At 41.4% G+C, this 12,326-nt stretch overlaps 1 protein-coding gene across 1 annotated transcript; it reads right to left on the reverse strand.

The window, feature by feature from the left end:
• Nucleotides 1-5,085: 5,085 nt before the first annotated feature.
• LOC117765930 (potassium voltage-gated channel subfamily A member 7-like) lies at nt 5,086-12,253 on the reverse strand. The gene is made up of 3 exons (XM_034592554.1): nt 11,467-12,253; nt 9,457-10,190; nt 5,086-6,174 (listed from the first exon to the last, which is right to left on the reverse strand). Exons 2-3 carry the CDS (start codon nt 10,126-10,128, stop codon nt 5,236-5,238), a joined length of 1,611 nt encoding a protein of 536 aa, XP_034448445.1. The 5' UTR covers nt 10,129-10,190; nt 11,467-12,253; the 3' UTR covers nt 5,086-5,235.
• Nucleotides 12,254-12,326: the final 73 nt, after the last annotated feature.

Below are 12,326 nucleotides of genomic sequence, written 5' to 3' on the forward strand. Positions count from 1 at the left end.
TCCATGTGATGAGGGATAAAATATGATCTTTATTAGATAAAGGCAGACGTACATATACATACATACAACCATGTTTGTCGCAGGTCAAACCATATCCAACCAGTCAAAACAAAGAAGTGAAAGTATAAAACTATCTTACGCTTACTTTAAATCAAACATTTGGCCACGTCAGGCTTGAAACATTTTTCATAATGGCTTCTTTCATCTTAAATTCAAGTCAGATGAATTGGATTCCAGTGGTTACAGGTATTCATTTTTTATTTATTTATTACATAACAACCCTAAAAAGTCACTCTGTGGACTCTGTTACATCATTTTAGAGTCTTCCATCTTGTTTTGTTAAGTGCCTTAGATATCTTGATATAGCTCTATAAATAAAATAATAATTATTAATAGTGGTAGTTGTATGGTCATTAATCTGTAGCCATTTGATGTATTTCTCTTCTCCTCATAGTTTTGACAACATATGTTTAAATACAATGCAGTATTTATCACTATTTATTATTATCCCATATTATGGGAAAGGGATGATTGTGTAGAACAAGTAGGTTGAAATCTGTTAGCACATATGTCCACATGTAATTTGAGAGTCCAGATGTTCTAATCTGTTTAGCGTCAAGTGACCAGTACATTAGCAAATATACTGGTGCTCACATATCTTGTTTACCAAGTGTTCTGTTGCCTTATTCTGTCACGATTAACACGTTAAAATACGTTATATATAAAATTATTAATTTGTCAATATTTTTGTGTTTGAAATATTGATATATTGATATTGAAATTGTCAGAAACGTGAACAATTGAGTTCAATCAGCTTTGAGAGGGGGGGTTTATGACCAAAAACTGCAACCAGCCACCAGGGGTTGATCTATACGCTTTGGCTTCATTTTTGGCAGCTGTCATGTCATCCATCTTTATATACAGGCAATGGTCTGTTGACTGGATTCTACCTGTGGCAAACTGAGGTGATCAGACATAGTTTACCACAATAAATCTCTATGATTATAAGACCAATAATTCACTGCATTTCAGGACAAAAACTAAAACACATGGTGAAGCACTGATCAGTGCGAAGGTATAAAACATTCCTAAAGCTCAGCGTGTTCCCCAAGAGAAACAGTGGCCTCCCTCATTTTGAAATGGAAGAAGTTTGGAAACAACAGCTCCTCCTAGAGGTTTTGTCTGGTCAAACTCAGCAGCTGGACAGAGCTTCAGAAGATCTCTGCGGAGATGAGAGAACCTGTCAGAAGTTTTGATTAAAAGAGATATGATGGCATTAGAGAGACTCTGAGAACATGAGGAAAAGATTTGTTCATCACCTGGATATGACCATCTCTTCGGTGAAGCATGGTGGTGGCAGCATTATGTCATAGTGGGGGCTTCTTATTGGCAGTGAGATGGAGACTGTTCAGAGTTGGAGAAAGGATGAATGCAGTCAAGCGCGGAGGAAAACCTGCTCCTAAGTGCACATGACCTGTGACTGGAGCGAATGTTCGTCTTTCAGCACCTGAAGCAGACACCACCAGACGACGCCGAGGTAGCTTCTCACTGTCATTAGCGGCCAAGCCAAAGCCCAGACTTAAACCCCACAGCACATCTGTGGAGAGACCTGAAAAAAGCAGTTCACAGACACTTCCCGTCCAATCTGATGGTGCTTGAGAGGATTTGCCAGGAAGAGTGGGATAAACCGCCCCAAATCCAGGTGTTCACAGCTCGTGGAGGCTTGTCTAAGAAGCCTCATGGCTGTAATTGCTGCTAAAGAGGCTTTAACAAAGTACTTAATTAAAGGTCTGGATACTTAAGTGAATAAAAGATTTGAGATCTTTAACTAGAATGGCTCTCAGTAGACTGCATACCTCCACCAAGGCCTGACAGTCATCTTAAATTAAATCGACGTAACAAATTGCACACACTCATGTATGCCTGATTGTTTCTTGGGAAATTAACAAAAATGACTTTATTGATCTGCTCCATGGCATCCAGTGCTCTATTGTTTCTTTGACTCTAAATAGCACCATCATCAACAAAATCAGATTCATGCTGTATTGAACAAGACTTGAAACTAGAGATTGAAAACATGAACTCCTTAGGAAACTGTTTACTGACATTATAAATCAAGTGACAAGTAGATTTCTCATAAACAATTTTGTTTCTGCTGTTAGTTGGAAAGAATACAGGTTTTCAGGCCCTTACACATTGCCTTCACTTTACAGACCTGGAGTCTATGACCATTTTTATATACACACTATGATATTTACTGTAAATGATAACACTTTTTAAAACAAGGCTCTGGTTTTCAAGGGAGCTCTCCCTAGAACCAACACATGATCAACGTTAAAGCCTAATGTTTTCAATTTGAATTTATATCCTTTAGCTTTCTTTTTTCTCAATCTTATTTTCCATGCACTCCTTTAGCACAGCTTTAAGACCACGTTGTATATGTTTAAAAAAGGAGGAGGTTGTGGGGGAGAAGGAGGGCACAATGGAGCTTGACATCATTATAGCGAATAAAATTGTTTTAAAATCACAGTGAAGGGTCATTAGTGTCCATTAGCAAAGGCAGCGCTGTACATCTGCATGAACAGTCTGCTGGCAGCCTAACAGCCAATGAATGAGTCACTGATTGTGAAGCATATAACTTAAGTGCAATTTTATTTCAGAACGCTATTGTGCATTGAAACTGCATCAAGGAGGAGACTAAAACATTTGATCACAGGAATATTACACTGTTACAGATGGTGATTGATTTATGCTTTAAAAAACTTTGAGTATTACTTTAACATGTTATCCGGGGCCAGGTTGCAGTGGTAGTTTCTCCTTTGGGAGGCGTTACCAGACCAGATGAGATATATAATCTCTCCAGGATGCTTCAGGTTTACCCAGAGGCCTCCTACCAGTTGGGGCGTGTCCGTGAAAACCTGCAATGGCCCCCAGGAGACGCCTTCATAAGATGCCTTAACCAACTGACTTGGTTCTTTCGATGCAAAAATAAGCAGCAACTCTTTAACAGTCTCCCTCTATATGTCTGACGTCCTTGCTCCATCTGAGAGGTTGAGTCCAGCCGACCTCGATGGAGGATACTCATTTATGCCGTTTGTATTTGCAATCTAATTACCTCTGCCAAGGAGGTTGTTTTTCACTCATCTGTGAGCAGGACTACACAAAAACGACTGAATAGATTACCACAAAACTTCGATATGGGTCAGGAAAAGATCCCAAATCAGGGAACAGATCTGAGAATAATTCTGATATGTATGAGTGTGTGTAGTTTGGTTCAGTTTCAAATAACAATCTGGATCTTTTGGATTGAAATGTGGTTTCCTAAAGGGACTGTTGGCGGAGGAATGCGCTCTGCTGAGATACCTTCTAGTTCTTTCTGTCTCTACCCAAAGCTCATGACCAAAGAGGAGGGTTGGAATGAAATGGAAAGCTTTGCCTTGTGGTTCAGCTCCAGCCCTCTGCTGCTTTCTCACACGACATCTCCTGTCAGTAGTTGTAGTTTACAGCGATGATTAAACTACACTGGGACAGAAATGTCACCCGGGGGCCCTACAGCTATACTGACTTGAGATCAGCTTTCTCCACACACACACACATCTCCGGGCTGTATCTGTTACACTGTGTAACATACAAACTGGCTATGGACCAATGACATGAAATCTGTCTGCGCCACGTCCAGCCCATGATCTCTTTGTTGTACTTTGTCAGCGCGAAATTACAACACCGCATTTCTGCCATAACTTCAACAAGCACAGGGCATCAACACCTGCTACACCCTCTGTATGCTTAGCCCCTATATGAGCTAATGGCACTGTGATTTACATGTGTGGATAATACAACCAGAGAGATTTTTAGTGAAGATATTTCCAGCATGTAGCGCTAAGGGCGACAGAGACGTCAGCATATCGTCTCTTCCTTGATCATAAAAGTGTCGTATGTCTCTTGAATATCTGTATCTAGAGTATGTTAGGATCAGCAGTTGTGCTTGTAGAGCACCACTGATATGGATTAGCCGATTTATAAAAAAAGAAAATCGTTATTAAACCCTTAAGTCAAGGAAATGTAATTGAGGCTTGATATTTTACAGTTTAACCACAAACTTTATTGCAAATAGCTATAAATAAACTATAAAAAAAACCCACAAATACAGCCAAATATATTGAATGAAGAAAATACAAGTTTTTTTAATGTAAAATGTAAACATAAATGCACATCTTTTCAAGAAGAAACAAATAGAACTAAAATCTGACGAAGTCTGCCATTATCTCTTCTTCCTCGTACGAGTCTACTCCACCTACATTATAGTCAAGAACAATTTGACAACACGCTCTCTGACTTAAAATCATTTCAAGATAGGCCACCTCAGATATGCCTTTATCCACCTGCGATGAAAGATATTTCACCTGTTGCACAGTAAATACGATAAAGTGCAGCTTCTTTATTTAGCCAAACAAAGTGACACAGGCACATTTGACATATCACTACATTTGAAACTGTTTCATTTGACCTTGTAATTTCTGAATAATTTCTCAGTACTTTTCAAGGCAGTTTGCTCGAAAGGACTGTGTAGCCTGGTGCTAATTATGGGAAAATGGAAACATTTATTAAATAAATAATTATGATTCGATGGTGTTTTCAATCAATGCACAGCAGGGGTACTTACCATAGAAGATTATTGAACAGGCAAGCATAAAACATATATCTATAGAATATTATGTTTCCACTGATAAATGTATAATGGCTGAATATTTACTTGGGTTTAAATCAAGGTTTTCTTTTTCGGAATCAGTTATTTTGCCTATAACTAGAACCGAATTACAAAACAGTTCAGTGGTTTCAAGTAAAATGATGGTTCAGTGGTTTCAAGTGGAAATTTAATAGTTAATTTCTCTATATTAATCATATTTTTCTTGCTTTGCTCCAAAGTAACAACAGAGTATAATAAGTTACCTCTACCTGTCATATTAATGTGCCTTAAAGAGAATTGCAATTTTTGGAAGTTTATAAACTATATATCTTTAAGTTGAAGCATTTTTTGTTAGTTTTTTGAGAAATCCATACAAACACTGTTCATCTATATGTAATATAATCAGCAAAAGTCTCAACTATAAAAACCATGATCACATGAGAGGCACAAACAGGATCTTGTGTCAGAATAAGTCTTTATGGAAGTTTTTGTCCTTTTCAACAGTAGCCATCCATCCAATGTTTGTCTGTCAGTCCGTCTGCTCTGTGTCAGACCTGAGTGACCAGAGGTTCTTTGAGGTAGAAGTTTATTCCTCTCTGATCGCCAGTCGCTTGTCCAGCCCAAAGTCCTGTCTGAAGAGTCCCATTGAGCGGATAGCAGATGCCCCGGCTGTCCTCCCCATACAGAGGTGCGTCATCTCCTGTGAATTCAGGCTCCTCATCCAATCTGTCCTCATCTCCCTCCTCGTCATCGTCCTCTTTGTCCTTTTCCCACAGCAATGTGGACACATGATGGTACTGTGTGGTTACCTCACACTCAGTCTCTCTGTGGTAGAAGTAGCTGAAGTTGGACACGATGACAGGCACTGGCAACGAGATGGTAAGCACGCCGGCAATGGCGCACATGGACCCCACCAGCTTTCCCCCAACCGTCTCCGGGAACATGTCTCCGTAGCCAACTGTTGTCATGGACACCACTGCCCACCAGAAAGCCTCAGGGATGCTGGTGAACGCCGTGTCAGGCCTGTCCACCTCAGCAAAGTAGACAGCGCTAGAAAAGAGAATGACGCCTATGAAGAGGAAGAAGATGAGCAGGGCGAGCTCCCTGAGGCTGGCCTTCAGTGTCTGACCCAGGATCTGGAGGCCTTTCGAGTGACGAGAGAGCTTGAAGATCCTGAAGACCCTGACCAGCCTGATGACCCTGATGAGGGCCAGAGACACAGAGGGCTGCGCGCCTTTGTCCTTGGCCAGCTCGGTGCCAAGTGTGACGAAATAAGGAATGATGGCGAAGAAGTCGATGGTGTTCATGACGTCTTTGAAGAAGGTCATCTTGCTCGGAGCGCAGAGTAAGCGCACAGTGAGTTCGAATGAGAACCAGAAGATGCAAATCGTCTCCACGATGAAGAAAGGGTCTTGGAAGGAAGTGAAGCCAGGTGGGACCAAGATGGTTTCGTTCTCTATGGTGGGGTGAGGTACGGTGGTGAATTGCTGTGAAGGAAAGGATGAAGGAAAAGTGGTTACAGTTGCACTCAAAGATGGGAAAAAATCAAAGCATTAGCAGCCTAAAAGAAACCATTCATATTCTGTCACTGTTGTTTTTAAAACGTGGGATGAAAAGAGAAATATGAGAATTAAGGGGGAAAGGTAAGGCAATAGCAAATAGCTCCATGGAGACGAGAATAAACAGAGAGAAAATAAGGACGGAGTAAACAGGAGGGGGCAGAGGAGAAGTGAGATGAAGCAATTCTTATGAGAGTTTGTCCTCAGCACATTCGGGGTATGACATCTGTCATTAGGATCTGATCGTGCCTGTGAGAGCTGTGATACTGTGCTAACTTTTCTCTCCTCTCCATTTTCACTGCCCCGGCTTTATTTTACCTGAGACTTTTATATAAATCGGGTTCTCTAAATTTAAACACACAAAAAATAATTTCGCCATGTGACTCCAGGATACGTTTCACCTAGACACTGGCAGGACCAAGGCATTTGACACTTCATTGAACCCCACTGCTTGTTGTTTTCTTGGAACTACGTAGGTTCAGGTTAGACATGACTGGGAAGCAGTTTGAGGGTATTGCAGCTCGTATTGTCCCCGGCTTGTCTTTATATATATATATATATATATATATGTTTTCTTTCTGTCTGTCTGTTTCTTTACATGCAGCACTAACTGCTTGCAAACCCTAGGAAATTCAATTATTTGGAGAAGGGTTTCTGCTGCAGCTGTCAAAATAGTTTTGCGTTGCTGTGTGTACCCAGGAGAGTAAATTGATAGCTTCACCTTTTTTTGTCTACATTTAAACAGCTCTGACATTCCCCTTTGTTTCCCAGTGTTTTCTCAATAGACTTGGGCTTCTCCCACTATTCAGAAATGAAGCCAAACAAACGCTGCCATCTTGCCCAGATGTCATTTGGAGCCTGTGTCTGCACAGTCATGATAGTAGAGTGGAGCTGTGGTATCCTGGTCCCATCAACACAAGCACTTGACCAATCCCAATGTCAGCTGTCATGACGTTACAGAATGTTTATATGACATCAAATAACGAAATAAAACCAAACTTAACAGAAACATGAACACTCATTGACTCATATCAGCTTTTCCTAACGTTTTGTTTTGTGCAGAAAAATCCCCCATCACAGTTGCCTCAGGATAATAAAAACGTCAAAAAACGTTTTAATATTATATGCTATACAATTGAACATGTTCTTATGAAGTGCCTATCATGAACTGCAGACCTGGTTCGATTCCAACCAAGAGCCTTCGTTTTTTTTATCTCCTTCTATCCCTGCTGTCTTAATCTCTAAAAAGTACACAAAGAAAACTTTAAAAAGTGCTTCTCGTGGAAACTGTTGACAATGGGGTCTCAGGTTTATCCAGAGTGGTCTTTTTCTGTGTCGTATTTTCTAATCATTTGTGAGCATCAAACATTCCAATTTCCTCTATGTTGGGATTGACAGCAGAAATCCCATTGGTAAATAAATCAAAACGGGCACATATCTGCGTGACAACATAGAGGTAAATAAATGTAAACAAAAGGTTAACAATAAGAAAATAAACATTCTTCTTATTAGTGTGAAGCTGCTCTTAGACCATATTACTTCAGCCTGTTAAATGAGTTGTGTAAATTGTGTATTTTGGCATAACAATTAATTAAAGTTTCCCTATTTAGCATTAATAACCACTACGTGTACAACTAATAAGAAGTTTTAAATATCCCAATATTCCATATCTTACCATGTTAATGTCCTCCATGTATAGGTGCACACAAGAGGAGTTACAATTGTTTAAAAAAAATATGAAATAAGAGGTAAAACACAAACACCAAAGCATCTTGATCACCACCTGGTGGCTGGCTGCAGTATAGGTCATTAACCCTGCCTCCATGTGAGTGGATGGACGATGGAACAAACCAAAAAGTCAAAGTACACTTCAAAGATGATTTCTGTAATTTGAGTCAGTTCTCATGACACTAATGTTTGTTCATGTTTCTGATAAGTTTGGTTTTAATTAGTTATTTGATGCCATAAAAACAGGGTGAAACGTCATGAATAAATGACTCACGATGGGCCGATTGCGTGCATCGATTGGACCTTGATAACACAAGATGGCAATGTTTGTATCCAGGATATTTTGGCGTTATTCCTGCATAGCAGGAGGAAGTGGAGAAGTGTCGCCCATCTTTATTTACAGTCAGTGGTATGTGCAGTGCATGCTTCACCATCTTTTTAGTGAGTGATAGCATGAAGACGGCTGTGTATTTTGGTTTGTGTGTGTTTGTGTAGTGATCATGTGAGCTCATGTATATATCTATGGGAGTAACGCTGTCGCTGGTGCTGATGGCGAAGGTAAATCAAGCAACCTCTGCTGTGCATCAGTCTGAACGTCCAGAATCCATCTCTCGGCTACCAGAGAACGTGTGGGGCTAATTTAATTTTGTGGCAGTCATCAGAAACGTTAATCTTCTAGCTCTGTTTCCAGGCCCTTTTCAGCATGAAGCCAATGAGTCACAGTGTTTATTAATACATTAACACATTTGTTTATGTGTTTTGTGCTCGCAGGGTTGTCATTCCTCTATATATAGACCTTTAGATTTCCAAGGGGTAACGTGAGACAAGCTCATCTCCTTTCGTTGCCTTCACACTTTCCTCTCTACCTTTTACTCCCTCTATTCCCCCTCTCTCTCTGTGTATCTCTCTCTCTCTTCTCAGTACTTTTGAAGTATCCACTTCATCTAAATGCACATGTTGGCTCTCACAGCGTCTCCTCGGGGTATCCTATCCTTAACACTCAGCCTCCATTCAAGCTGCTCTGTCGGCCTCTCCTCATCTCCTTCATTCCGTCCCCTGAGTGGGATCAGATTTAACTACAAGTCCAAAATAATCTCTGGGAAGCTGCGCCCTCGCCTTCTCTTCTCCTTTCTTCTCTATCTGTTGCCTTCGCTTCTTTCTCCACCCCTGAGTTTGTTTCTGGACTTTTTGTTTGTGTTGCCATTTTCTCTCAGTGTTGATGGGGAGATGGCCATTTTCACCCTGGGCTGTAAGAGCTGGTTTATGTTCTGGAAGGTGACATCTGTCAGCACCTGTTGTCCCTCCATCTTCACCTCATCACTTCCTCGTAGTGTTAACCTCTGTTCTCTTTGCACCCTGCCATTCCTGTTCTTTCACTCATCTTGTTTATCGACTCTCTTACGTTACTTTTCTCTGACGTAACAACCATCTGCAGCCTCATGAATCCTTTGTTTGTGTCAGCATTGTGTAACCTATCCTCACCTCCCTCTGTTCCTTCTCATTCCTGAACTCGGGCAGCGTCTCCAGGCAGAAGATGAGAATGGAGATGACAATCACCATGACACTGATGATTGCGATGATGCGAGCTCCACTCGAGGACTCCGGATACTCAAACAGCATCCAGAGGCGCCGCTGCAGGTCGTTGGTGGGTAACGGCCTCTCCTCCTCCTTGGGGAAGCCTTCGTCCTCCTTGAAGCGGTCGATGATCTCGTCGCCGAGCTCGTAGAAGCGCAGCTCCTCCATGAACACGTCCAGGGGGACGTTGGCAGGCCTCCGCAGCCTCCCGCCTGACTGGTAGAAGTACAGGATGGCATCGAAGCAGACGCGGCTCCTGTCCAGGAAGAGTTCATTCCTCAGGGGGTTGAAGTAGCGAAGTCGACGTTGGGGGTCACCCAGCAGTGAGTCGGGGAACTGGGCGAGGGTGCGGAGCTGGGTCTCGTAACGCATCCCTGACACATTGATGGCCAGGCGTTCAGTCAGAGCCCAGCCGCTCCTCCACTGAGAGCGGCGGCTCGGCTGGCTCTCACTGCTCTCCTTCTCCCTCTTGTTGTGCTTGTCTTTGATTTGCTTGTCTTCATCTCCAACCTCCTTTGCTTGCAGTTTTTCTGTGTTTCCTCCTCCCTCTGTTCCTCCTCCGCTGTCTTGATTATCCATCTTTTAGTCGTCTTAATTTTTGCTTTTTGTGTATCTCGTCTTACTTTGCCTCTCCCTATGCTCTGAGGAACATGAAGATAAATGTGGTGAGTAGATTGAGGTGAAAGAGACTGAAAATAAAAACTAAAGACAGAATCATATAAAAAATTATTTTAACCTAGAAATCGAAAATTCTGGTAAGATTTTGCATTAAAATGTCTAAAATTGTCTATCTGCTGTTTATAGGAGACATTTTCTGCTTATATTCAGGTTGATCATTATTATGAAGCCAGCTGACCCACTTTGTTGTGATTGGAAAACCACTTCTAGCGTGTGTAGGAAATGTCAGCCTCAGCTCTTGCATTACCTGCAATAACTGCTTGGCGTGCATTATGCAAATATGGGGCATCCTAACATCATAAGTGTTTTCGGGGGGGAGGAGCTCCCTTCACTACGAACTTTCAGTTTTTTTTACACACGAGAATATAAACACTGAAAAAACATCGTATGTCTCCTTTAAAACATCCACCTACCACACATATTATAGCTTCAGAATAATGTATCATTATTATTCTGGCATATTCATATGATAAATAATAATCGGTTAAAATAGGAACACATAGATAGAAACAATGCAACACAGACAGTCCTTCAATACTTTCGACCTCCATGATGGTTGAAATGGACATTTTTTGCTGAAACTGTTTTTTCTCATGTGTGTTTATTCAACTCTGGTGTTTCTATTATTTTGTCCACCCTATTAATTGATCTATCTTAATCAGGATTTCCAAAACAACAGAAAACCCTCTCTGTGTGTCACAGCACATCGGCATCACAATTTAAATCCTGCAAAATGATCACACAGTTGAATCAGCCCCTCAAACACTATTACTGTTATGACTGAGGATTTATTACAGGACTGTGGTATACAGTGCATTAGAGCTGCACATGACAAACTGTCAAATATAATCTCACCTCTCCTCTTTTCTCTGTGAATTCAGCCTTGTGATTTTCTGCAGGAGGAAAGTTATTCATATTATATATACATTATGTAGAAATTAACATGAATTATGTGATGATTAAAGTTAGTGGAAGTGTTCTATATTTCAAATAAAGAAAAAACTGACCTTGCAGAGTTTTCAGAAAATTCCTCATAGATTTGACTGTAAATCACATTATAAGATAAGATATCCTTCATTTATCAAAATTCGGGTATTACAGCAGCACGAGTGGTCAATAGATACACGTAAAAATAGAATAGAATAGAATGAAATAGAACTATATGACACATAGCTGGACACAAAAACACAAAAAGTTGAGAGCTCCGCACAATCAGTTTCATGCTTCATGCTCATTCACCTGTTTATCACCATGTCCAGGGCACAGACAAGAAAGCACACTCTCCCCTGTCCACCGGTCAGAACTGATGATCCCAGCTAATCACACCTCCACAGAGTGACCATGGCTCTCCTGCTGTACCTCCACCTCTTCCCTCTTTCTGACAGTTTAGCAGTCGTCTCATTATGATGTACAAACCACAACTCCTCCTCCTGCTCTTTGCCCTCCTCCTCCATATTGTCCCACCGCCATGGGTCACGTTTGCGAGGGGAAGCAGCAGTGGCTCCTCCAGGAGCTGCTGCAGTGTTGATCTGGTGGAGTTAACATAGTTAGGCTTGTTTGTAGGTCACTCACTTTCTTCCCTTGCTCCCTTGTGCTCTCTCTTTCTCCCACGCTCCTGGGGAATGCTGTTGGGCCGAAATTCAATCTTCGACCCTCTCTTCTTTCCAAGAGCAGTCCGAGTGCCCCCGGGCAACCTTTCTTGCCCGAAAATGTCAGCCTCCTAACCCCCTCGCTGTTTCTTAAACATACTGTACATGTTTCGCTCGCATGTGTGCATACAAGGATGAAAGGAAGAGTTGACGTATTGATGGTCCTCATTTGCCCTTTGTGATGTGGGGAGTATTTTCTCTTGGCTTCTATCTCCTCTGCCTGCTTGTAAACTTTGCTGTCATAATCTATTTTAGTTTAGAACATAAGTTAATGTGTCGGTGGTTTGTGCCGAATTACAAGCGTCCAGAAACTTGACCTGTCACACCACACTTTATATTTAACATAAATCTGCATGTCTGTGATTATTTTAGACGCCTTCTTCACTCTACACTCGTGTTTCTCTTCGAGGTGCCTGTGTGCAGTGAAACCCTGATTCCCATAACAGGCTA

Source organism: Hippoglossus hippoglossus, chromosome 8, assembly GCF_009819705.1.
Source record: "Hippoglossus hippoglossus isolate fHipHip1 chromosome 8, fHipHip1.pri, whole genome shotgun sequence".
In the NCBI taxonomy this organism is placed as follows: Eukaryota; Metazoa; Chordata; class Actinopteri; order Pleuronectiformes; family Pleuronectidae; genus Hippoglossus; species Hippoglossus hippoglossus.